The following is a 24,675-nucleotide window of genomic DNA, read 5'->3' on the forward strand; positions in this document are numbered from 1 at the left end:
TTGATGATTCTCCTTTCCCATATCTTACATCATCATAGGACAAGGAAGAGGGCACATATCAGCAGTAATCCTGGTTTATATCAGTTCTCAATATCTAATCTCCTGCTGTGGTTGTTCAGTGCACGGGGTTTCAAAAGTTTTTCCTTTCTTTTCTCAACCTCGAGCCATAACTAGTTAACTGCGACCCTCGAAGGCACGAACACAGATACATATCAGTGCAGCTGGTCTGTCATTTCTCTAACTTGAATGAAACACCGATAGGCTTGATCAGGCTCTGGTTATCATCCTGCTCTTAATATATTACCATGGGTTCGAATACGGAATTCGCTGCTATGCCCCCGCCACCCACGGCACCTTATACGACAGATACCAATCCAGGCATGATCAATGAGACGCAAAATACGCAGATATTAGATATACCGGCAGAGAGTGTTACATTTTCACATGAAGGACTGGATAACAATGTCTCCATACCGTCTATGACCTATGCATCCAGTTCAAGCGAACTGTCGTCGGTATCCTCAATATCTACCCACGAGGGTCACAATTCAACAATGGTCGCAAGTGGTGAGGGACCAAATATTAAGGCAAAGGAGTTTAATATATCGGCAGCAAAACCTGATCTCCCGTTGAAATATTCAAACCCTCTCACAGGTTGGAGAAATATCGCACCCGCTCCTCCATCCCCTGCAACCGCGCTGTCACCATCTACGGCCACCATTGCACCAGGTGCTACTATAGGAGCCATTTCTAGCACAGTGGGGTCTACAGTACCCATTGTGCCAACCCCCAAAGCAAGCCCCTCTAAACCAACATCACGGCGTCGTAGAACAACTGGAGGTGCGAAGCCACGAAATCCTCGAAAATCTGGGAGATACGGCGACCGTAATGATGACGGGGGGGTTATTAAAGCGGAGGATACAGACTCAGATGAGTCCTCCGATGCTCAGCTAACAACTACACAGACAAAATCAGGACGCCAGATCCACAGGCCAACTATGTTCACTCCGGAGCAAGTCCAGAAAAAATCCGTTAGTCCCGATACGAATCATCAGCAGCCTCCACGGAAACGGAGAAGAGTGTACCGCAAAGGCAAAGAAGTTAATGTGGTATGTCTCCGTTGTGATAGAGGACATAGTCCAAGATGTAATGCTATCGTGTTCTGTGACGATTGCAACGCACCTTGGCATCAATTTTGCCATGATCCGCCGATTGGAGATGATGTTATCTCCGTGAAGAACAAGGAGTGGTTTTGCAGGGAATGTCGACCTATCGATACGCCTCTTGGCCTAACTCTCAAGCCAAATGGGCAAATTCGCGAACAGAATGGTTTGCGCACGTCGATTTCACCGTCTATGCAAACAAGTGGGCCACAAACCCCTACATTACTTGCAGGATCTCAACTCAGTCGGGCAGAGAAACAGAGATACCTTTCCAGTTTATCTCATGCTGCTCTGGTCAATCTACTGGTCGATATATCAGATTCCAGACCAGATATCCCTATATTCCCTGCAAATCTGAATGAACTCAACACAGCATCTTTTAGCTCCAGCACGTCGACGATATCATCCTCGATCGTTTCAAACGGATTGGCTGGGGGTTCGCAACAATATAAGATATTGGGACAGGCCACAACGTCAACTCCACCGTCATTGAAACGGCCGTCTGAAAGCGTTCCCGCTAGCACGAGGAATGGTATCGGAGAGAATAGCGATGAAGAGGAAGTAGAAGAGCATCGTTTATATCCAAAACCAGGCAACGGGTTCCGACTTCCTCCTGATTCTGAAGATATTGACATGCTTCTCGAGGACCCGTCTAGCACCACTTTCAGTCATGCACTTCATGGGCCGGCTAAGGCGATGGTGGAAACTAATCACATGCAAATCGTTGGTGGGATAGCTTAGTTGTTTTTGGCTTGTCCTTTACTTGGCCATGTCTTCCAGACGTCAGGAGGCCGTTTGGTGGTGTCAGGAGGTGGTCCGGTGGGAGAGTAGGGGGCTGGGTAAGTGGAATCGATGACTTGCCGCTTGCAAGTGTACCTTGTATTTTATCTTAGCATTATTCTACCATGGTAGATGTCAGGCAGTAGACTTGAGTTATGAGTGATATGATACTTATGCATATATTTTACCGATGGTACAAGGGAAGGCGTAATATTATACAATCAGATTTGAATTAGCTTTAAAGCAAGGATCAATCACGACCACTTGAGCTGCCTAGTGGCCCTATGGTAGGCACAGATCACACACAAAAAAGCGGAACGCAAGAGGTATAAGCATTAAAACACATGAACATTAAATTTAGCGAGGAGCTGCTATCTGATAAAGGGAACGACAGTAGGGTATCATAGTAACGCGTAAAGGGTCTTCACCGAGTATTCCCCACGGAAAACAGGGCTATTTGTGGATAGGTATGGCTAATGTGCCTTCATCCAGGTAATTCAAATGTTCTCCACGACATGAGCGTTCATGGCAGTCTGGAAACCGTCGTTTCCGTCCTGTTCAAAAGGGTTCTCGTGACGGCGGCTGGGCCCTTCTCCAGTCTCATTCGCAAGGGCGGCTTGCATGGCGGCCTGGTTGTTGGCAGCAGGGAGGAAAATAACTTTGGAGTTCGACTGAGCGGTAAAAATTAGTAACTATTAGCAACAATGTGTTGAGGTAAAATGATATACTTACGCTCTTGGCCATTGCCTGCATAGTATCGAGATATCGGATCTGCATTGCTGGGGCAGAAGACAAAATATCGGCTGCAGCTCTCATAAGCTATTTGACAAATCACTTGTTAGCGTTCTCATCTTGCCTAGGTGAGAATTTGTGAATAGCGCATACCTTGGCAGCCTCAACTTCTGCACGCGCAGCAATAATTTTACTTTCACCAATTCTCTTGGACTGAGCAGCCATCGACAGGGACTCCTGAAGTTCATTGCTGAAGATGATGTCTTTGATCAACATGGACTCAACCTGGACACCCCATCCACCAGCAACACCTTCAATGATTTCTCCGATAGACTGGGCTAATTCTTCGCGACGTTCAATAACGTCTTGCAACACACGGGCACCGACGACATGGCGCAGAGTAGTTTGAGTTCTCTCAACCAATGCCTGACGGATATCAGTAATACCAAAAGCAGCCTTATGTGGAGAGACAATTTGATAGTAGATGACAGAAGTCAAGTGGAGGGTAACGTTATCCTTGGTCATGCAGACTTGACGCGGCACCTCAACGATTTGGATCTTGACATCAATAGTTGTCAGGTTCTCGCTGAGAGGGTTGACCTTTACGAGGCCAGGATCAACTGCACGCTCAAAACGACCAAATTTGGTCACCAGCCCGACTTGACCCTGGTTAACGGGCGTAAAAGGATTAGGGCAGCAGATACAGCAGGGTATGGCTCCCAAGGTACCAATGATCTCTCCCAGCCCATGAACTACATGATGAGTTAGTATGAGCTTAAGATACAATTTTGCTATCCATGTGTCTACTTACTGAAGCCAGAGTACCAGCTATGAGCAGCAGGATTTTCTTCATCGGGCAGAAGTACCTGCGCATATCTAGGCTGCAAGTCATCTAGACGAGCGGGCTGGACACTAATGAGGTCATGGTGAGGGCGAAAGCCGACGCCAGAGGCTTCAGGGCCAGCTTCTTGCTGTTGATGCTGGGGTTCGGGCGCGGCCTCTGGGGCCTTCCCATTCGGCACGGTCTGCGTATGTTGTGCGGTAGCTTCAGACATTGTAGAGATACTTTGATGAATCGTATGGACGTATGTTAGATGACTTAACAATAGGTATGTTGCGAGATATGTTGATGGTGAATACGGCTGTACTGCTGCTAGGATGCATCTCCTCTTTATGTAGTTCTGATCATGTAATAAGCCGGAGCTGCGAAGGCTAACTTTGCACGTGACGGACTTTAACTTGCGCCCCGCTTTAATCCGCCTAACTCGGCTTGGCATGATTATGTAAATTAAACCGCAGCATCAGCCCCAAAAGAGGAAGTTATCCAGAACATTTTGCATCCAGGAGAAAAACGCCGATTAGCCGGTCCATCGTATAGAAGCAGGCAGTGCAGTTGTTTTGAGTCCTTCACCAGCGCCCGATGACCCCCCCAGGATCCAGTAGCGTGAGATGGCCAGGTTCTCCACCTGGCGACCACAGCGAAGGGATTGTCCTTCGTTCCGCCAACCTCGCTTCCAAAGGGACTATGGGATGGCGAGGGGCTGAGCAATCGAAACGCCTTGGATAGGAACTAACTATCCATGTTAAATGCCGAGAAATAAAAGGGCGCTCTCTTGCAACTTTCTTGAGTACCCACGATAGAAAAGGTCCAACTAACATACAGCCACTTGATGAGACGAGAAGCTGGCGATATTCAAGAATCTCATAGGGTGTGCAACCGTCAACATCTTGGTCTACGAGACCTTGTCTAACCTAAATATAGGAGATGTTTCGTATACGCTGTGAAGCTGACATGATCGACACACTGCTGGATTTGATCAGACAGAACTGTGACATCCTTTGCCTTCTCTGTCCTCTGACAATCATCCTTCAAGCCATGTTGATATACACAGCCTGAGCTTCAGTCCACTCCTCCTTACCTAACACATCCAAGGGCCAAGCCTTATATCACGTGAGCAACGGCGGCTGAAAACAAGCTTAGCCGCAAAGCCAAGCGAGAAGGGTAGCTGAGTGTTATTCCATGATTCCATCTCCCGCCTCAAACAGACGTTAGGAGGGCCTAAAGGGATTTGAAAGGCGAGGCTTTTCGGGCGATGGTGGTATCCACTGACCATAGCCCCTGTTTCGGGAAAAAAACAGGGCATGTTTTAGCAGTTTTCTTGATGATGCGGGATTCCAGCGTAAGCCCGAGATGATGCCTGCTCCCTATTTCACACTCGAGTTGCGCCCTTTGGCAGCTCGGGTAGTTGGGGAGATAGCCTGTAGGAGGCTTCATTAATATATGAGGAGATCGAACTCGGTGAACGTGGCTAAGTATGACTTGACACAGCTCATATTCATGGAAAATAAAACAGGAGAGCCCAAGCGTCTCGGGTGGAGCCACGCACATGCAAGATAGGTGGCGATGTATACGTTTGTTTTGAAAGCAGTGGAAGGGCAGAGGACAGATATACTGTTCATCAAGCAGAGAATTGTGAACATCACACGTACAGTTCGGACGGGATAGTAGTTTTAATCAGACGAGAGAATATGAGAAACTCGATTGAGTATGATTCACTGTGGCTAATAAGGAGAGGAGGATAGGAATTATTATACAGAAAGAGTAAGTTCTGTATATAAACACACAAAGGAAAGATAAAAGAGCAGAAATCAAAGCAACTTTTCCCAGCCAAACGAATTGAAAGAGATCAAAAGGGTAGAAGAGAGTCATCAAACACTTAGACTAAGCAAACGCGTGCTCGTCTAATGGGATATCTTAGGGTATGAAACGAGTGCTGAAACTTTAGGAGAAGAAACCAATTTAGCTGGAAGCTTTAGCGGCGCCATTGCCATTCTCTTGTGCCTTCTGCTGGTGTGGGATAATCAAGTTGCTCAGCCAGAGCAGGTACTGAGATGTGACCATCAACCCAGTAGAGACGGCAGCCTTGCCTTGGGACACAATTGGGCTGCCACCCTGAGCGAGCTTGTACTCTGAGTCGTAGGTTGATCGAACGTATTTGGTGCCATCTTCAGCCACGCGGAAATAGCTCTGAACGGTTCCCCTGACGTCCTCGGTTGCCTTGACAAGCTTTGGGTAAGTGTTGTCAACCTGGTTCAGGCCCTCGTTGCCCAAGTGGTCTACCTTCTCGACATATGGAGCCACGTAGCCGTATGGCTTAGCAAGGTAAGGGAAGTATGGCTGGAGTTGGGCGATGCTCTTGTCGGCATACTCGATGGACTTTTGGCCGTAGGGGGATTTCTTGAGAGTCTCGAGATAGTCGGCGATGAATGGGTAGGAGATAAGATGCTATCTGAGGGTCAGCTATACTTTTTCCACTATCATTGCATTACTTTCTTCGATGACTTACGGAGAGGAATTGGGAGGAGGGCTTGGTGCCGTTGGTGTTTGGTTGTTCGCCCATTTTGGATGATGGTTAGGTAGTTGGAGCTGCTAGGGGTAGGTTAGCAGGTATATATAGAGAGACAAACAGACAAAGCAACACATACCTTGACACTTGAGATTGGAGAATACAGATAAGAGGTGAGACGAGTTATCAGCTTGGAGAAATGAAGATGACTGTGATGTTTGTGGGATGTGTACACGAAAGTGGACAGCAAGGAAGAGGGAGGGAGGCTTTATATTTATCAGGCTCTCGAGCATCGACTCACAAAGCACATCTGCTTCATAGCACGCTTGCAAGCAGCGAATCAACCGCAAGAAACGCCAGAAGTGCTCTCTGCCTGTTTTCTTACTCTTCTGTGCTCTTCTAGATGCGTACTTTCACATGTGAAAGTGGCCAGGTACCTTAGCTGTGGCCATACCACGCAGGTATCTATACAACCCGTTGCGCCGGAGCCGCGCAGCACACGCAAGTACCAGTACAAAATCCCAGCCATCTCGCCAAGCGGAGACTTCTGGCATGTGAAAGTGCGATATTTTCTCATAGTTATCTTATCAATGATAAAAACAACCAAGCATGGAGCACACAGCGGGAGACAAGAGGGAGATTGAGAGGAAGTCCGGTCGCCACTCCAGGGACCGACCGAACGAGGCGAATTACAGCCTGGCTGCCCCTTCACAAGGTAGTAGTTCACTCATAGCCGCTCGTCGCCATTTCTTCGCATCAGGAGATGTCCGGGAACGTGTGGATGGGACAAAAACGCAGCCGGATGAGTCTATCGTGTTTTAAGGGGATCCGGGCCGCCTGGTGTTGGGTGATAACAGGCGGCTAGCACGCTATTTTGATTTCTGATAGGCGGTTTGCAGGCAGCAGCTTTAGTTAACTAGTTACCTGTGCTAGGGATCGACTGTGCATAAATGAAGCATTGGACACAGCACGGCGCACGAAGTGCGAATAACTACATGGCAGTCACATATAATCAAGCTACTAGACCGCCGGATCCGCTAGGGATACGCTGGCCTGTCTCATTTTCATCCTTCGTGAGTGGAGAGGGCGACGGAAGCTTGTAATAATAGATGTCAAGCTATGTTAAGGGATGACTACTTGCCTGCAGCATACAGGTCCGATTGGACCTGCCGGGCTTGTTCCTTATCCTCCTATATTTTCCGAGTTGCATCTGGAAGATAGGCCATGAAACGCTGGATGCATGGATTCTGGTGTCTCTTTTCCCTCTTAAATCTCGCCCTTTTTGACCCTGGTTCGGGCCGTTATCTTCGGTAGCCCCGTCCTGTCAGACCGTAATGATAGCTTGCTCTTTTATCATCTCTGGGCGATAAGATGTGTAGATACAGTTAGCTACACGGGATAGCTCTATGAACGGTGACGTGAGGCTAAATATCTTAGCTATCAGCTCGGATGCAGCCGAGATGGAGCCATCTTTAGGAGCAAAAAAGACTTCGAAGCCTCGCAGTCTTTTCTATTAGCATGTGAAGAGATGATATGCAAACTCTGGGGCTTGGTAGACTTGTTCTATACATAGACGGGTGATCGGCTTGTGATATTTTCTACATGATTCAGGCCGTCTCCTCGATTTAAGGCAGTGGTGGCACCACATTGCATGTGACTGTCCTTACGATGAGATTCTGGGGTCTCTCTCTTTCTCCCTTACATATTCAATAAAAAGAGCATATATATATGGGGGCCAAACGGAGTATTTCTCAAGTGTCATTGGTATTGTTTTGTTTTTACTAGAAGACAACCGACATCTATCAGTGATAGATCGTCTGCTCTGCATTGGATGTCCATTTTAACTTGGTATCTATGCATGAGACGAGAAATAGCATTCATCATAAACTAGAACCGTCCTAGCTCAGGAAGAGGGAAGATGCTGGGGAGATAAAGTGACAAAAAGGGGCCATTAAACGTTTTATTTAGAATCCTACATGGGCTTGGTTAGTATACCTGTTCTCTATGCGGTCCGTAGGATTCAAGAAACATACTTAGAGGGGTGAAGAACCATCGGTTCTTTCCGCTGGTGTATCGCTCCTCCAAAGCCTTCTTGATGGTCTTCTTGGCCTCCTCCCGCTGAGAAACTTCCTTGAAGGTATCGTTGGTAACGGTGCCCTTGAGGCCCTCAAGCTCGAGAGTGTAACGGGTTGGCATGAGGTGGTTGTAGTTGACAGTCTTGATGAATGGCTTAACCTTGCTCCTCTTCTCGACCTTCTTGGTGCCCATTCGTCGGGTGATCTTTGATGGGTATCTCTCGATGCCGACAACGAGGGCGTAAGGGAATGGATGGGCTTTGGAGCCGGCGTCGTATGGCTGAATTATGACGACCTATCGTTGAACACAGTCGTCAGTTGGACTACTCTTATTGAATCATTCTGTGCGGTTGTTGCGCAGGCTAAATATTTGTCCTCCTCTTCCTCGATGTCGATGACGATTTAAAAATCCGTGGACACAATAAGCACCGTAGGCTACCCGGTTGTATATCGATATCTCTGTTTTGATGTTGGCGTTGCAACTTTTTGAGACGAATTTTCGATCGTGTGCCTGGCTGCTCTCTATCGCAAATCCAACCACGAAAACCACCATTGCTGTCCAAGATCTTGCTTCGCGCGAATAGCCCAGTAGACAAACTGAAGGTGAAAAGGGAACACTCATCGTCGTACCTTCTTTCCGGCAAATCGGCCTCTGGTGATGATGGCCACACGGCCCACTTTCATGACTGTTTCGCACACATTGTCAGCGTTATTCCAGGGATAAAAAGCTCGTCAATGAGTACTGCGGTAGATCGAAAGGACGTCAGCGTAACGTACACTTCATTTTCCAGGAGTTCCGACGAACGTGGGCTTGTCGAGAAAAAAAGTGGTTGTCGAGAGAGTTGGTGATGTCGGTCTTCGTCTTCGTCCTTTTTTTTTTTCGATGAACAAGTTCGACTTTGGTGCGATGTTTGTTCTCGTTGTGTGCGGTCTCGTGATTGGCCCGCTTACCGGAAGCGCCACTAGTTCTAAAATGGCATGTTTATCCGCGCTCGGATTAACCTCGATGGACGCTTACCACTTTAGGCTTAGCGCAATGGCATGCCAAGCGCTGCCGCTCCGGTAACCGCGAGGATCCTTGTTTGTTTACCTTCCTGTTGTCGACGGCAACAGCTGTTTTCCAACCTTTGGCGCCCTGAAGAAAAGCGACACCTCCACCTGTCTTTTGTGCAAGGTTGTTTCGTCTTCTTCCTTCTTCCTACTTCCCATATCACCCTACATACGGAGGGCTTCTGGTGTCTCGGGCACAGTATTCGACTTGTCTGGACAGACGAATAACTCTTCCCATTATCACCTGCTGCGATTCTGCTTTGCTTACGATACCCTGTTTTGCTCTTCTGTCAGTTGTCTAGGTTGACGAGTTATGGTATACTGAGTGCCATAATTATACCCGAGATAGCCTTTTGTTTATTTTGTTTCCCTTGAACGAACGTTACGAATTTAAGTGTTTACGATCCATCATGCAACCAAACGATAAGGAAGAGAATCGAGACCGAGAGCTGGTCCTCAGACATCATCACACTCCCTCTGAGTCCCGGAGCCTAATTCCAATGTATGTCATCATATTTCAATGGTCCTGTCACTTTGACGAGAAGATAATATGATTGCTAACTGCGCATTGTGAACTGTAGGTGGGATAGTGCGGACCCGAAAAGAGCTCCTCCTCCCCTACCTCTCAACCCAGGTGGCCCTAATAGCCCCGTTACTCGATCAAATGCATCGGCTACAGTACAAGCAGCAGCTGCTGCACTCGCGGAAAAAAGCCAGGAAACAACTCCGAGCTCATATACCGTCAATCCTATGCCATTGAAGCCCACGTCCCCAGAAAAGTCTTTAATAAAGGGACAATATCATAAACGGATGCAGTCACTGCAGAATGCGACAAATAACAACGAATTTGCGTCTTACCTTGAGCGCCGCTCCTCTCCTGAGAAATATAGACGCAATAGTGTGTTTGATCGGGATGACAGAAGTGCTGACACGACCCCTACTCGAGGAGGAGCAGCTGATACCACTACTCCAAATCATGATTCGCCAACGCAGGCGCGAATTTCGAATCGGTACCTTAACAAGCCTATTCTCGGAGAAAATACACCCCCATCTGCTACGATGCTGGCATTGCGCGATATGCAGATTCCAATGGACTTGGCCATGCCCGCCGAGACCCCAAGCAAACCCGAGAAACCGACAAAAATGCCGGAAAGTTTTGATGCTCTATCAGCTCAGATTGTCAGCCTGACTAAAATTGCTACGTCCCTGCAGCAAGAAATGAGTCAATTGAGTCGCCGAAGTAAAGACAATGCCACAGACTTAATTAGCCTCAAAGCTGCAACAAACGCCAGGGATGAAGATATCCGAAAGAGCCTCAAAGATCTAACTGCCAATCTTTCTTCCAAAATCTTCGACCCAGACCCACACACAACTACTCCCCGAGGAACTCCTTATATACACCCTGCAACTGGAGGCTTTATGCTTGGTGACAGTAAACCCCATGAATCATCTCCAAGCTCACGCAAAAGTTTCTCAGGTGCTAGAATGTCGAGCCCGGGTAGCTTTGCAGCAGCTTTGGAAAGAGATCTCGCAGCCTCCCCAGGCCCTATCTCTGACGGCTCTGCGAGCATCGCGCTCTTAGAGAAGGTGTTACGGGAAATGGCTACAAAGGAAGGGCAGGAGAAACTCTTGACACTTATGGAGGATGTACAAGCCCGTCCCACCGAAAAAGACAATACCATGACTATGATGCTTTCGGAGATCCTCAATCTTGTGAAGGAGAACTCCGGAAGCCGGGCATTGGTCCGTTCAAGAGGGGATATGGGAAACCAACTCTTCGGTGACAAACCTCAGACCCCTGATTTTGGTCAAGGCACTCGATCCGGTCCAATGGGCTTGAGCGCATCCCCAACTCCAATTCGCAGCAACTCCGATTCCAACATCAATGCATCCTTACAGCCATCTAATCCTTTGGCGGATGATTTGATGGCTATGCTTAAGCGTGTCAAGCAGAGCGTTACGGAAGGCGGTGGCATAACTAGTGAAGTCAAAGCACTTGTTCGCGAACTCCGTGGTGAGGTATTAGGCATGGGCCGAGACATTGCACGTAAACTTGAAGAGGCCCAGAAAACCAAGTCAATCGATAGTCAGGTGCCTTCAGGGCCTGGAAAGGAAGAAATTGAGCAAATTGTCACTGGTGCTTTGGTTGATTTACGACAACAGATGGACCATATTATCGAAGAGAATGCGCGAAACACTGCATCTACAGCTATAACACGTCCAATTCCTGATAGCCAAGAGATATATGCTGTGGTTAAAAGGGCTCTTCATGAAATCCCTCTTCCTCAGCCACAACTTCCTCCTCCCCAAGACCTTGAGCCCGGCCTCCAAAGAGACGAAATTCTGGAGACTGTCAGGGAAGCCTGGGAAACATATAAGCCAGAGATTGAGCTTCAGAATTTCGGACTTGAAAGAGACGAGATCCTAGAATGCCTGTCTGAAGGATTGAAAGGGTACCAACCACAAGAAGAACCCATTGATCCAGATGTAGTCTATCAACAGGTTCTCGATGCTGTTCATACCGAGTTACAGAGTTTTGAACCTCCTCGGATTGAGCCTGACATTTCGAGCATCCGCGAGGCTGTTGTTAGTGCGGTTCAGGAGTCACTGAAAGGCATCGAGTGGCCAGCTCCACAGGCGGTTGAGAAGGAGGACACTCTTAAACGAGACGATGTGTTGAGTGCAGTTCAGGAGGGCCTCACATCCCAGGAGACTTTGAAGCGTGATGATGTCTTTGCAGCTGTACAAGAAGGGCTATCCCACCAGGAGATACTCAAACGAGACGACGTCGTTAGTGCCATGCAAGAAGGATTTGCTTTCCAGGAGCCACTCAAGAAAGACGATGTTTTCGGTGCTGTCCAGGAAGGTTTGTCATCTTTACCAGAACCTCTCAAAAAGGAAGATGTTTTGAGTGCACTACAAGAAGTGCTCGCGAATCAGGAGCCCATCAAAAAGGATGATGTATTGAGTGCTGTTGTGGAGGGATTGGCCGCCCAAGAACCGATTAAACGTGATGATATCTTAAGCGCCGTTCAAGAAGGGCTTGCGAATCAAGAGGTGCAACCGAGAGAAATCGAAATTAATCGTGATGATATATTCGATGCACTGAGACTCAGTCTTGAGGATGCATCTGGGGCACTGACTAGCAACCTCGGCGAACAGCTCATTGAACACCTGCATGGCATGATCCTAGAGATGAAGGATGAATTCAAGGAGTATTCCGCTGCAAATGGCAGAGACACAGAGCAAGTTCTTGATGCAACTAAAGATGGACTTGAGGTTCTTCGTGGCCAAATCGAATCCTACATTGACCGTACGGCAGGAGCGAATGGCAAGGATGAAATTATTGATACTGTCAAGGACGGATTCCGCCTGCTTCAATCTGACGTTGAAAAATGTATAAGGGAATCGACTGAGCGGAACCCTTCTGATACCGTGGAACTACTGGATGCCATGGAAAAAGAGTTCGAACACCTTCGTCAGACACTAAGCAGTTTGCTTATTCGATCAAATACCACGTCTGATAAGGATGAGATCCTGGATGCTATCCGAGAGATCAGCGACAGTGATGCCCTGAAGAAAAACACTAGTAATTCGGAGGATAAGGACGAAATCCTCAATGCAATTCGGGGAATCAGCGAGAGTGAATCGTTTAAGAACAGTCACTCAGAACTTGCCGATACCATAAAGCAGGAGCTTGAGCACTTGCGTCAAACTATTTCCATGGCCATAGTCAAACCTGAATCTTCACTTGACAAGGATGAACTCCTTTCTGCCTTCAAAGAGCACCTCCAAGCGGCATTTGAAGAGCACCATGAACGCAAGGATGGGAATGAAAGCATCATATCAAACACCAATGAGCTTCTCGATGCTTTCCATGATGGGGTAGAACAATTGCGAGCCGAAATGGACAAGCTTCACGACAAACCAATTGAACCCAGCGTTGATAAGGAGCTGCTGGAGAACCTTCGCGATGAAGTTGCTGGGCTCAAGGCAGGCATGGATCGCCTAATTGAGTCCCAGAAGGAGGCAGAAGAAGCAAATACTGCAAGAGGAGGAGAGATCATGCTTGCGGGCGATGCTTCCATCGGAGGCGACATCGATGGCCTGAAAGCCCTCGTCACCCAGCTTCAAACAAAGGTAGAAGCTATCGAGGTCAATCCGGTCGTTCCTGAAAGAGGTGAAGACCCAGACATGGTAAAGAAGAATGACTTGGCTGAAGTTCTCAATGCCATAAAGGAAGTGCACGGATCTGTGAACGAAGTCGCCGCCAGCAGCAATGCGGCTCGGGAGGCCCCAGAAAAGGAGGTCGACCCAGATGCCGTAAAGAAAGACGACCTTACCAAAGTTCTCGATGCTATTAAGGAAGTGCATGGTTCAGTCAATGAAGTGGCCGCTAACAATAGCGCAACCCGCGAAGCACCAGCAGAAAACGTGTCATCGGCTAGTAAAGAAGAAATTGAAGCTCTCCAGACCCTCTTGCAGGGAATGAAGACTCAATTGGATGAAATTACCCCTTCCACGAGTGCAACCTGGGTTACAGCCGAAAAAGTGGAAGCATTGGAAACATTGGCCAAGGAGACTAAGGAGACAATGAGTGTGTTTGCTACTCATATCGATATTGAAGGGCCAACCAAGGAGGATATCAAGAATCTGGAGGGCATCATGAAGGATGTCTGGGTTGTCGTCGAAGAAATCAAGACAGCACAGAACCCTGAAAAGGAGGAACCCAAGGAGGACCCCGAAAAGGTAGTGAAGGGAGATGTAAAGAACCTTGAGACCCTTCTATTTGAGCTGAAGGCCCAGATTGAGGAACTTGTTCTGCCGGATGTCAACACCTTACCTACGAAAGAGGAGATCACCAACCTTGCTAATACCGTCAATGAATTTAAGGAGAAGATGGATGCCGAAAACGAGCTTACGGCCCAGGCATTCGAAGCACGAAAGGTGGAACATGGTGGCCTAGCAGAGAAAATCGAGGAGGCAAAGCTGTTTATTGTTGATTTCCGGGAAGATTTCAAAACCAAGCTCACTGAAAGTGATGGAACGCTAGGTGATATAAAGACGATCCTCGAATGTCTTAATGATTCTGCTGAGTCATTCGCGAAAGCTGATACCATAAAGGAGCTTTCTGAGCTCGTGAAACGCGAATCCGAACGATCACATGGAGATCATGAGGCTACGAAGGTTGAAGCAGCTGAAAGAGGTACAGCCTTGCTGGAAAAGATCGAGGAGCATCGAAATGGCCTGAAGGCAGATATTGAGGCCGAGATCGACAAGAAATTCCAAGAGGTCATTACCAAATATGAAGATGCGCAGCTCCTCGTGGACTCCAAATTTACTGCCGCTGAAGAGCGAGATGCCCAAGGCCTTGAAGCGCTGACGAGTACTAAAGCCGTCGCTGAAGACCTTAAACTCGTTATTGGAGGAATGGGCCAGAGCTTAACAGAAACATGCGATAAAATAAACGACGACGCAAAAACGTTCTTTGGCAGAGTTGATGAGTCTTTTGAGAGGTTTGACCACTTGCACGAAGAAATGAAGTCGTTCACTGGGCGAGTTGATGAGTCCTTCGGCAAGATAGACAATGTACGAGAGGACATGAAAGCCTTTACTCAACGGGTTGATGACTCTTTTGGCAAGGTAGACAACTTACATGAAGACATGAAAGCTTTCTCTGGACGAGTGGATGAATCTTTTGGCAAAGTTGACAACCTACATGAAGATGTGAAAGCCTTCTCTGGGCGGGTTGATGAATCTTTCGGCAAGGTGGATAACTTGCATGAGGACCTCAAGGCCTTCACCGGACGGGCTGATGAGTCCTTTGGCAAGGTCGACAACTTGCATGAGGATTTGAAGGCCTTCTCTGGCCGAGTCGATGAGTCTTTTGGAAAGGTAGACAACCTACACGAGGACGTGAAAGCCTTTTCTGGCAGAGTCGATGAATCCTTTGGGAAAGTAGACAACTTACATGAGGACGTCAAGACGTTCTTTGGCCGGGTTGACGAGTCTTTCGGCAAGGTTGACAAAATGCAGGAAGACGTTATGCTACAGAATGAGGATATGAAAGCCCAATTTGATAAAGCAGTTGCAGCTACCGACCGCATCGAAAGTCAGATTTCCCAAACACACCCTGAGCTCCTTAGCTCCATTAAGGAAATTCTCGCTGTTGTTGGCCAGCATTATGAGCATTCTCAACAATCCAGTAAAGACCTAAAGACGGATCTTTGCGCCCTGCCCAATTCCATCACACCACTTCTACCTGCCCTCCTCCCCCCTCCTCCAGAAGTTAAGGAACCTCAATTTGAAAAATACGATGATACCTTGATGCACGAAAAACTTGACACTATCATTTCCCATGCCTCTAACAAAGAGAGTTCCGATGCTCAAATGGAAAAGTTAAACGCCCTGCAGGAGCAACTCAATGCAACTGCCCGCGAAGTTAGTGAGATGATGGCATCCCACTCCAAGAAGACCATTCAGGATTACGAGGACAAGAAGGAAGAGGCCATGGAAGCAGCCCTTGCGCTCGAGAGACGGCTTGCCCAAAAAGAGAGCGTGGAAGCTGAGGTCTCTGCTCTCAAAGAGGAGAAAGAGAGGCTCCTTCAAAGCATTCGGGAGCTAAGGGAAGAAGAAAGCGAGCTTTCACGAAACAGAATCAAGCTGGCCAAGGAGGTGGCTGGAATGGAGACTGCTTTGCGCATCCGCCAAGAGGAAGTCCACTTAATGGAAGATCGTGCGGAAGACCTAGAGAGAAGAATTGTGGAGGGAGTGTTGGACCATGCTCGAAGTCAACTCGTAAGCCGTCACTCAGGGTCTGACCGCATGAGTCTCAAGCGTGTTCCAAGTACGGCCAGTACCACAAAGGGAGGTGGTATTCTTGGCAGTAGTGTTGGAATGGCTCTGAATCGACGCATGAACAAGCGAACAAATGGGTCTACGGTGCCAAACGGAAAAAATGAACGTCGTATTCTTAGTCTCAGCAACGTTTCTGGCAACCGTGGAAATCCGGACCGGGGCCCATATAGTGGCTCCCACAATGGCCTAGCCAGCCTGAAGCGCAGCCATTCAGTCAAGACGAGCCAAGGTTACCGACGACAGTCCTGTGATACCCGGCTCCTTGGTTCTAACAAGGAAAACGAATCCGTCCGCGAAGAAGAGGAGAGCATGAGCGAAGTCGAAAGTGACGCAGGAACTGAAAGAAGAACAAGCTACACAGGTACATATGCCGATAGCGTTTCTTATATCACAGGAAGCACAGTATCCCAAAATCGCAGTGCAAGTTACTGCTCTACTAACGTGGATGGTTCAGTTGCAGCAGGAAGTGAGTCGTGGCAAGAGCCCAGCGAATTGAGCCGAGTCACCAATGACGAACAGTCTGAGGTAGCTGACAGAGCGGAGACTGAGGAGCATAGCTCCAGTGAGCTCGAATCCGAAGAAAGCGAAGACGAGGAAGAAGATGACGAGGAAGAAGATGACGAGCCCACCTTGCATGCCCTAAAGGCAAAGGAAGGTGATATGGTGCTCTACCATCAAACCACCGATAGCGGTGTAGGTATGACGACCGATTAACTGTTCGTGAATCATTCTACCGTACGTGAATAATACTTATTGGCTGAATGCTTAATCCGCTGTGTGAGTCCTTGACGAGTTATGAGATGGTTTGAGGGTATCGGTTCTTGGGCGCTTTCTTGATGGAACATATATTTTCCTTTGTATCTGTTTTGTTTTCTCTCTTTTGCCTTTTTTTGTTATAGTTAATGATGTTCGGTTAGCAGCCTGCCCGCTTGTTATGAATTAGTTTATAATCTGTTACTTGTATTGCTTTCCTAGCAGAATTGTATGGAGTTGACGTACGAGTAGGCAGATGTCGTCTCGATTTCCTAATTCGGCTATGGCTACTCGTTCACGTGAATGCCGAATGCGTTGGGGTTCACGTGATAACTAGCCCTAAAATAGACTAGCGACCCCAACGGGCCAAGGCGGTAAGCCCACATTTGGTCATGCCGAGGCCGGCAGAAAACAAAAGTAGGCCCGCGCGGGCGCATGGTCCAACACGAGGCGCGGTCAGGCACGCGAGTCATCTTTCTTTTTTAACGACATCCCTCATGCTTGCACATCCTCCTGATCTCTGTATATATCATTACCTAAGAGCTGCCGGCAAGCAGGCCCTCTATAAAATATCACCTAAGGTACCCCCCCGGCTCCTACTGATCCGTAGCAGACAGAGAAGAGTGCTCCAAGGGCAGTAGGAAGCAAGGCGGATCCTCTGTTAAAACTAGCTGCTTTCATCCGAATATTCAACTTCCAGGTGCAGCTCTCTCAGCTACTATTATAGCTTTCTGCCAATATCGCCAACAGTAATGTTGGATCCGATACCGCCTCCTCCACGATGGCTTCAGGATCTGGTTACGCCGATCGCACAGCGTTGGTCCCTGCCGACGCTGCCATACCACATACATGAAGTCATCCTCTCGTTCGCCTTGTACCAGTTCATCCAGTCCATTGTCGCACCCAGGATCTCGACCTGGCTCTTCCCAAAGCTTTATCCTAATTTCTCTAAGCGCACGAAGCTCGGTTGGGATATCCATGTCGTCTCCCTCACGCAAAGTACCCTCATCTCCGTCTTGGCGCTGTGGGTGATACTTGTCGACGAGGAGAGGAAGAACATGACACCTGTTGAGCGAGTGTATGGGTATTCTGGAGCTTGTGGCTTGATTCAGGCCATGGCGACAGGCTATTTCCTGTGGGATCTAATCATCAGCGTTAGACATGTCAACGTCTTTGGCGTTGGCATGCTGTTCCATGCGATCAGTGCGGTATTGGTGTTCAGTTTAGGATACGTGAGTTGCTCCTCTCGTTAATCGCCGTTACTGTGCATCTCGAAATTCTTTCTTCTAATCTGGGATTTTCTAATATAAAATGATTAGAGGCCCTTTGTCAACTACTATGCGCCAACCTTCATCCTGTATGAGCTCTCAACTCCGTTCTTGAATTTCCACTGGTTCTTCGACAAACTTAATATGACTGGATCCCGTGCCCAGTGGTACAATGGAATGGCTCTCCTTTCGGTATTTTTCTCCTGCCGCCTTATCTGGGGCTCATGGAACTCCTTTACTGTATTCTCCGACATCTACAAGGCGTTTCATATATCCGACAGCTCCGTTCCACTTAGCAGTCCGGAGTTTTACTCCTTGGTGTTCAGCGCTCGCAACTCAACCATTTGTCTGGATGACAATTGTATAAAGGCAAATGCAGAAGTCTCTAAGTTTACAGACTTCTCCGCCGCCGGTATTCCACTCTGGCTTGCGCTCACTTACCTTGGCAGCAACACCGTTCTCAACTCCCTTAACTGGTACTGGTTCTCAAAGATGATTGATGCAGTTCTCAAGCGTTTCAGAGGCGAGGATTTGCCATCACCGGACAAGGTTGCTCCTCCTGAATCTATCGAAGGAGACGCGAACCCAATCATTCTTGAAGCTGCTTCCACCCTCGAAAAGGAAGAAGAAACTCTTATAACTGGAGCCTTAGACGCTGAGTCAAAGGCCTCCAACAATACTACACAATCAATCCCTATGAATGGCGGATCTGGCGCTCGAAGACGGAAGGCATAGATGGATAGATATCATTGATCTACTCATTTTCTTTTTCTCTATCCCAGCTTCCCTTGGTTGCATGATTCACGAATGCATCTTCCAATAGTTTCTCCTATTATGTCATAGCGTCGATTGGTTTGCATCATCCCCCTCTCTACCTGTATGCCTTAACTTTCACCTTCTTTCCTTGGTCCAGATGTGTTCCTTACTTGCATGAGATGAGTGACGAACGATTTGGTTGAGTCTGTAAATGATGTCTATGCATGGACTTATTCGCCTTTTCTACCCTTGCCTACAGTGCTGCTGATGCACGCTCTCACTTACTCCGGCCACCTTTACTCCCCCCATTTGCCAGCAAGAACTAATACTTATCCATATACTATGATTATTATCATGACGAATCAAAATATTAATAGCACTACTGAATCTTAGCTTACAGTTTAGGGATGGGATTGGAGTGCACGTCGAGGCTATTTGACGGTATTCTTCGTTTATTGGTAGGCCATTGAAAGGTATCGTAGAGAAGACGGGAGAAAAGTAAGGTTACAGACAGAAAACAATACAAAATATCATTACCTTGTTGCGCGAGGCGGCTTTGCGAGCATATATCTGACGGATTCTCTTGCAACAGCCGTATCCCATGCACTGCCTTCACCGCCACGCCTAAACTCCATACCTCTTTCACCTTGTCCAGGTCGTGGTGTTTCCCCAAGCACGGTCTCTAAATCTCGTTTCTGGCTGTTTATCCACCGTTTCATGAAGTTTGCTGGATCTTTGCTCATGGCAGTGTAGAAGGAATGTTTTGCCTTTGAGTGGTGCAGAGCCTGAATGGCGAGCGCTACCTGATCGTCAAGACTGGATACATGACGGAGCATTGTGGGGAAATCGGGTGAGTTAGTAAGAGAGATAAGTTTGGCGCGTAAAGGGTCGTCGATAGCGACACGGATATCGTAGACTGTGGGCTTTGGGTCCTTCTGGAACTCTGGGTCGACGCGGATGGTGTACGGAAGCTTAATCGGCTGAAGCGTTGCAGTGTGTGTTGAGGTGCTCTCAGGGATGGCAGGGAAATACATCTTCTCACAGCCAAAGATCTGAAAAGAAAACATCTTTATTAGTTTCTTACATTTGAATAGATAATAGCTTGAAGAGTTCCAACTTACAGCTCTCAGACGGTCATCGCATTGAATTGTGCGCTTTTCCTCATTTTCTTGGAGGCCCATTGCCTTAACATATTCCCATATTCCGGCCACGATTCCAGCGCGTGTATCATTTTCTACGTCAAGAATAGCGGCGAGCTCTCTACTCAGCTGAAATCGTTCAGGCGTCTCATCTCTAACGAGGTTAATGGTCACGTTCAGGTTAACTTCTGCTGCCCGGGAAAATTCAAGGGTATCGAAATCAGCACTAGGCGGCATCGTCGCAGCATTGACTGGTACATCAGGTTTATTCCAGGTTATTGTGGCCAAATCTGCGACCCCATTCTCGGTCGGTTTATCAAAGTCGATAGTTATCGACTTGAAAAATTGAGATAGTCTTTTTCGCTGCGGTATTGGTTTGCAGGACTTTGCGCTTGGTGTGTCCTGCTCCATTGCGCCAGGCTCACCCCCTTGGTTTTCAGTTTCTTCTTCTTCATCACTCTCATCTGGTGCAGTTGGATCGGCCTCGTCCAGCAGTCGCCCTTCGATTTTAACTCTGTATCGTCCGGCACCTAGCTTCGTACCCATCGCTCCCTCTGAATTGGAGGAATCCTGTTGTTGCCATGGTTGACTCTCGACCGTGTTGGATATCCATATTCTCATTGTCCTGTACCTCTTCGCATTTTTATTTATGGAATCGTAGATGTCAAGTCTCTTCCGAACCATAGACGCGTCCAGCCGTTTCTCAACCTCTCGAAGTCGTTTATAATGTTGCGCAACATCCCCAATCACAATATCTTCCACATTATCTGGTAGATTCTTATCCGTCGGCTTTCGACTGCGCCTTACGGCAGCTTCAGCTGGGTTCGCCGCATGTCGCTGGCCGAGCATCTGCTGGTTTGGCATTGCCTGCGGTGGGTGTTGCGGCATTGGCATACCTACTGGGTTCAGGTCAGAAATCTCTGGTAAGGGGAAAGTTGAATAGAACTGGCCCGAGTTGACACGAGAGCAAGGATTGTCATATTAATAAGAAGTATGTAAGACACTCACCAGGGACAGGACCGTGTCTGCGTGGCGTGGCTGGAGATCGGTAAGTGGCCTGTTGTGGATAGCCACGATAATTGGGCTGCTGCATGGGAGCATTCATCTTGGCGGTCAGTAAAGAATCGCCAATATAAACGACCTAGTAACGCCGGTCGCGACCAGTGGAAACGGGCAGGATTCGTTGAGATGTGTTGGCTGTGGTGGATGCTGGTAGGTAAACGAGCCGCGCATATCATGATGGAGCAAAAGTTGTAAGGATCACGAACACTTTCGTTCTTTTTTTTTCCTTTGGTCGCGTCACGTGGTGCAGCTCCTAGGTTATCTTCGGCGCATATAATAAGGGAAGCCCCTTGACTACAGCTTTACTACTACGAAATAGACGAGACAGGCCCTCGATGAGTATGTCGTGTCGACCGGTTGATTTCTCTATATGGATATGATGCTGCGCAGGGGCGAGGTAGCTAAAGGGGCTGGGATAACTTCAGGCTTGCAGAATTGTGCCACAGAAAAGGGGGAATAGTCACACCTCAATATCGGGCTTTCGAACACGAGTCTCTTCACGAAGCATAGAGTTACTCTAGCAGGGAAGCTTTGTTAGTGTACAACAGGTCAACAACTGTGCTGAGCCGATCAATAGTCTCTAGAGCAGCATCGTATCCTTTGTCTCTTTCTGCCTCGTCAAAGATGATCAAGCAGCCAGCGCCTTGGTCAAGAACACCGATTATGACTTTATCAAGAATCATTTGAGATAGCTTTTTCTCGACCTGCTGTGTGTCCAAACCCACTATCTTCGCAATATGGGCGATCTCTACCCTGCTGAATGGTTCAATGACCTTGATAAGATTCTGCTCCAACATAGCGTCGTATAGTCTTCGAAGGTGGTTTCGGACAAACACATCACCACCCAGCTCATATCGGTAGTCAGACAGAGCCTTTTCATACTCTTCCAAAGATCTGTTCGAGTGTGCACGTGCAACCGCTTTCATGGCCTCCAGGCTTGTGCCGGCGTATCGAATGGCGTGCTTCGAAGAGAGCAAAGTATTCACGTCGTTTCCCAAGTTCAACATTATTTTGCAAAGAAGCATATACTGAAGCGCAGATGTTGCCTTGCTAGCATCTTCCTGAGCATGGTAACCCTCAAGGGCTTCAATGAAGTAAGAGAACGCTGTGTTGAAATCCTTATCCTCCGCGTGTAGCATTCCGCTCTGCATATCTAGGCCGGCTTGTAGCAAGGGAGGGGTATAAACTGATGCTGCGGAAGTTCGAGCGGATGTCAACGCAGCACGCGCTTTCGGTTGGTTGCCAAGGGCATGATACACGCGCGACTCGAGTAGCTGGACTTCCACTAAGACAAGTTTATCATCCAAGCGCTTAAGCTCACGGAGAAGCGAGTTGATGAGGGTAAGAGCATCGTAATATGTCTGCTTCTGCATATATATCACAACAAGTCTGGTCTCAAGGTTTTGTCGAAGGAAGGATCGTCGTTCAGACACAGCCCATTCTATACACGACTTGATGACAGTAATCTGTATGTCAAGGGTGTTTGGGATATCGGCGAAATAATCAAGTAACTGGCGGACTGAGAGAATGAACCGTGTTAATTACGGATAGACTTTATTTATCGATCATGTAGTTAAAACGTACCCAGCTTGGCCGACTTCGCCTTTGCAAATGAAGAGAATGAAGACCTGCTAGTTTTCAAAAGCTCCGCCAGCTCCTTGGGCTTCTTCTGGTCACGATAAATCTTTCCCAGGCCCAATAAAGCAACTTCATAATCTCTGGAGGCAGCTTCGCTAGAACCAGGGCCTTCAGAAACAACCTCTTGGTATATCTTCTGGGCTTTAATAGGATTCGTCTTTGCTACCGCCTCTGCTTCCGCGAGCCGGCCGGCTTCACTGGGGGCTGGTGCCATTGTGAAGATATCGTCGTACAAAGCAGCTCGTTATCAAGGAATAAAATAGTCAGCAAGCTACGTCTGAGCACCGGTTTCTCGAATATCGTAGGCTAACACTTGGAATATGGGGTTTGGTTGATGCAAAGAGTTGCCGTCAGCGTGTTTTGCCCGAAAAAGGTGTCATTGGAAGCTAGGGCCATCGATACCTTGTGGAATATCATTTTGCCGTACTCCGCTTTAAGGTTTCATGGGCAATCAGTGTTGACGATAGCCAAAATAAAAAAAAAAATAAAAAAAAAAAGGTCGAAAAAAAGATATCGAAAAAGATGTACAGGTATCTGAGCTAACCCGTCACAATGGTAAGTTGAGCTCTACAAATATTATTCTGCTGGAAGATTACTTTAACTGACTCATCCTTTAGAAAATCAAAGCTCTTTCTCGGTCTGCTGCTGCGCAGCAGACTCCTGGTACCAATGTGCAAAGGGTACAGCGGAATATTGATCCATCCCAACACCCGTTTGAACGAGCTCGCGAATATACAAGAGGCCTTAATGCAGTAAAGATGGAGAGAATGTTTGCTTCCCCGTTTATTGCGCAGCTAGGAAATGGACATGTCGATGGGGTTTATAGCATGGCGAAGGATCCAATTTCCCTCGAACGGTTCGCCAGTGGGAGCGGGGATGGTGTTGTGAAGATCTGGGATTTGACCACACGAGATGAAATATGGCATGCACAAGCGCACGAAAATATTGTTAAAGGGATGTGCTGGACTTCCGATAGAAAACTCCTTTCGTGCGCCAGTGACAAGACCGTCAAACTTTTCGATCCATACAATACCCCCTCCGATTCTGCTCCGCTTGCAACATATCTTGGCCAAGGCGCGTTTACCAGCGTATCACACCATGAGACGCACCCATCATTTGCCGTAGCTTCATCCGTCATATCAATCTATGACCTTTCAAGGCCTTCATCTACCCCCTCAGAGACTCTTAGCTGGCCAACCAGTACAGATACCATTACGTCCCTAGCCTTCAACCGGACTGAGACATCCATTCTAGGCTCGACTGCTACTGACAGATCCATTGTGATGTATGACCTACGTACCTCATCACCTGTCTCCAAGGTGATATTGACTCTTGCGTCAAACGCCATATCTTGGAACCCCATGGAAGCATTCAACTTCGCTGTTGCAAATGAAGATCATAACGTATACATTTTCGATATGAGAAAGATGGACCGCGCTTTAAACGTTCTCAAAGATCATGTTGCTGCTGTTATGGATGTCGAATTCAGTCCAACTGGTGAAGAACTGGTATCTGCATCTTATGATCGTACTATCAGACTCTGGAACCGGGAGAAAGGACACTCAAGGGATGTTTACCATACAAAGCGAATGCAAAGGTAAGAACAACCTGAAAGGAGTTCAATTCCATTCTCTTTTCCTTCCCCCCCCTTTTTTTCTCCATGGAGTGCTAAGTCTTCTTCTTTTACAGAGTGTTCTCGGCAAAATTCACCCCAGACAATAACTATGTTTTATCTGGATCTGATGATGGTAATATACGACTCTGGAGGTCAAATGCTTCCTCCAGAGGTGGTATTAAGAGTGCCAAAGAACGCCAAAAACTGCAGTATGATGAAGCCCTGAAACGCCGGTATGCTCATATGCCTGAAATCCGCCGTATCAAACGGCATCGACACCTGCCCAAAGCTATAAAGAAAGCCGGTGAAATTAAGGGAGAAGAGATAAAGGCATTGAAGAGACGTGAAGAAAATGTGAGGAAGAATAGCAAGGTAGTGAAGCCGCGTCGAAGCGAGAGAGAGAAGATGGTCTTGGCAACAGAAAAATAATAGTGGCCCA

General features: G+C 47.7%; 9 protein-coding genes across 9 annotated transcripts; 4 read left to right on the forward strand and 5 right to left on the reverse strand.

The window, feature by feature from the left end:
- Positions 1-305: 305 nt before the first annotated feature.
- Positions 306-1,904, forward strand: TRV_03846 (PHD finger domain protein, putative; the record flags this gene model as incomplete). The annotated part of the gene is made up of 1 exon (XM_003021983.1): positions 306-1,904. One exon carries the CDS (start codon positions 306-308, stop codon positions 1,902-1,904), a length of 1,599 nt encoding a protein of 532 aa, XP_003022029.1.
- Positions 1,905-2,440: 536 nt separating this feature from the next.
- TRV_03847 (uncharacterized protein) lies at positions 2,441-3,730 on the reverse strand (the record flags this gene model as incomplete). The annotated part of the gene is made up of 4 exons (XM_003021984.1): positions 2,441-2,635; positions 2,676-2,762; positions 2,829-3,427; positions 3,487-3,730. 4 exons carry the CDS (start codon positions 3,728-3,730, stop codon positions 2,441-2,443), a joined length of 1,125 nt encoding a protein of 374 aa, XP_003022030.1.
- A 1,745-nt stretch (positions 3,731-5,475) lies between these two features.
- Positions 5,476-6,076, reverse strand: TRV_03848 (pathogenesis associated protein Cap20, putative; the record flags this gene model as incomplete). The annotated part of the gene is made up of 2 exons (XM_003021985.1): positions 5,476-5,961; positions 6,023-6,076. 2 exons carry the CDS (start codon positions 6,074-6,076, stop codon positions 5,476-5,478), a joined length of 540 nt encoding a protein of 179 aa, XP_003022031.1.
- A 1,932-nt stretch (positions 6,077-8,008) lies between these two features.
- Positions 8,009-8,650, reverse strand: TRV_03849 (uncharacterized protein; the record flags this gene model as incomplete). Its single annotated transcript, XM_003021986.1, has 2 exons — positions 8,009-8,377; positions 8,537-8,650. 2 exons carry the CDS (start codon positions 8,648-8,650, stop codon positions 8,009-8,011), a joined length of 483 nt encoding a protein of 160 aa, XP_003022032.1.
- A 907-nt stretch (positions 8,651-9,557) lies between these two features.
- On the forward strand, positions 9,558-16,719 carry TRV_03850 (uncharacterized protein; the record flags this gene model as incomplete). The annotated part of the gene is made up of 2 exons (XM_003021987.1): positions 9,558-9,649; positions 9,729-16,719. 2 exons carry the CDS (start codon positions 9,558-9,560, stop codon positions 16,717-16,719), a joined length of 7,083 nt encoding a protein of 2,360 aa, XP_003022033.1.
- A 791-nt stretch (positions 16,720-17,510) lies between these two features.
- TRV_03851 (uncharacterized protein) lies at positions 17,511-18,761 on the forward strand (the record flags this gene model as incomplete). Its single annotated transcript, XM_003021988.1, has 2 exons — positions 17,511-17,990; positions 18,078-18,761. 2 exons carry the CDS (start codon positions 17,511-17,513, stop codon positions 18,759-18,761), a joined length of 1,164 nt encoding a protein of 387 aa, XP_003022034.1.
- Positions 18,762-19,315: 554 nt separating this feature from the next.
- On the reverse strand, positions 19,316-21,026 carry TRV_03852 (uncharacterized protein; the record flags this gene model as incomplete). Its single annotated transcript, XM_003021989.1, has 2 exons — positions 19,316-20,841; positions 20,930-21,026. The coding sequence occupies 2 exons, from the start codon at positions 21,024-21,026 to the stop codon at positions 19,316-19,318; spliced, it is 1,623 nt and encodes a 540-aa protein (XP_003022035.1).
- A 469-nt stretch (positions 21,027-21,495) lies between these two features.
- TRV_03853 (uncharacterized protein) lies at positions 21,496-22,835 on the reverse strand (the record flags this gene model as incomplete). The annotated part of the gene is made up of 2 exons (XM_003021990.1): positions 21,496-22,502; positions 22,568-22,835. 2 exons carry the CDS (start codon positions 22,833-22,835, stop codon positions 21,496-21,498), a joined length of 1,275 nt encoding a protein of 424 aa, XP_003022036.1.
- Positions 22,836-23,173: 338 nt separating this feature from the next.
- Positions 23,174-24,665, forward strand: TRV_03854 (uncharacterized protein; the record flags this gene model as incomplete). Its single annotated transcript, XM_003021991.1, has 3 exons — positions 23,174-23,176; positions 23,239-24,218; positions 24,311-24,665. The coding sequence occupies 3 exons, from the start codon at positions 23,174-23,176 to the stop codon at positions 24,663-24,665; spliced, it is 1,338 nt and encodes a 445-aa protein (XP_003022037.1).
- Between the last annotated feature and the right edge of the window lie 10 nt (positions 24,666-24,675).

Source organism: Trichophyton verrucosum (genome assembly GCF_000151505.1).
Source record: "Trichophyton verrucosum HKI 0517 chromosome Unknown TV-F-b-06e04.M13r1, whole genome shotgun sequence".
Lineage (NCBI taxonomy): Eukaryota > Fungi > Ascomycota > Eurotiomycetes > Onygenales > Arthrodermataceae > Trichophyton > Trichophyton verrucosum.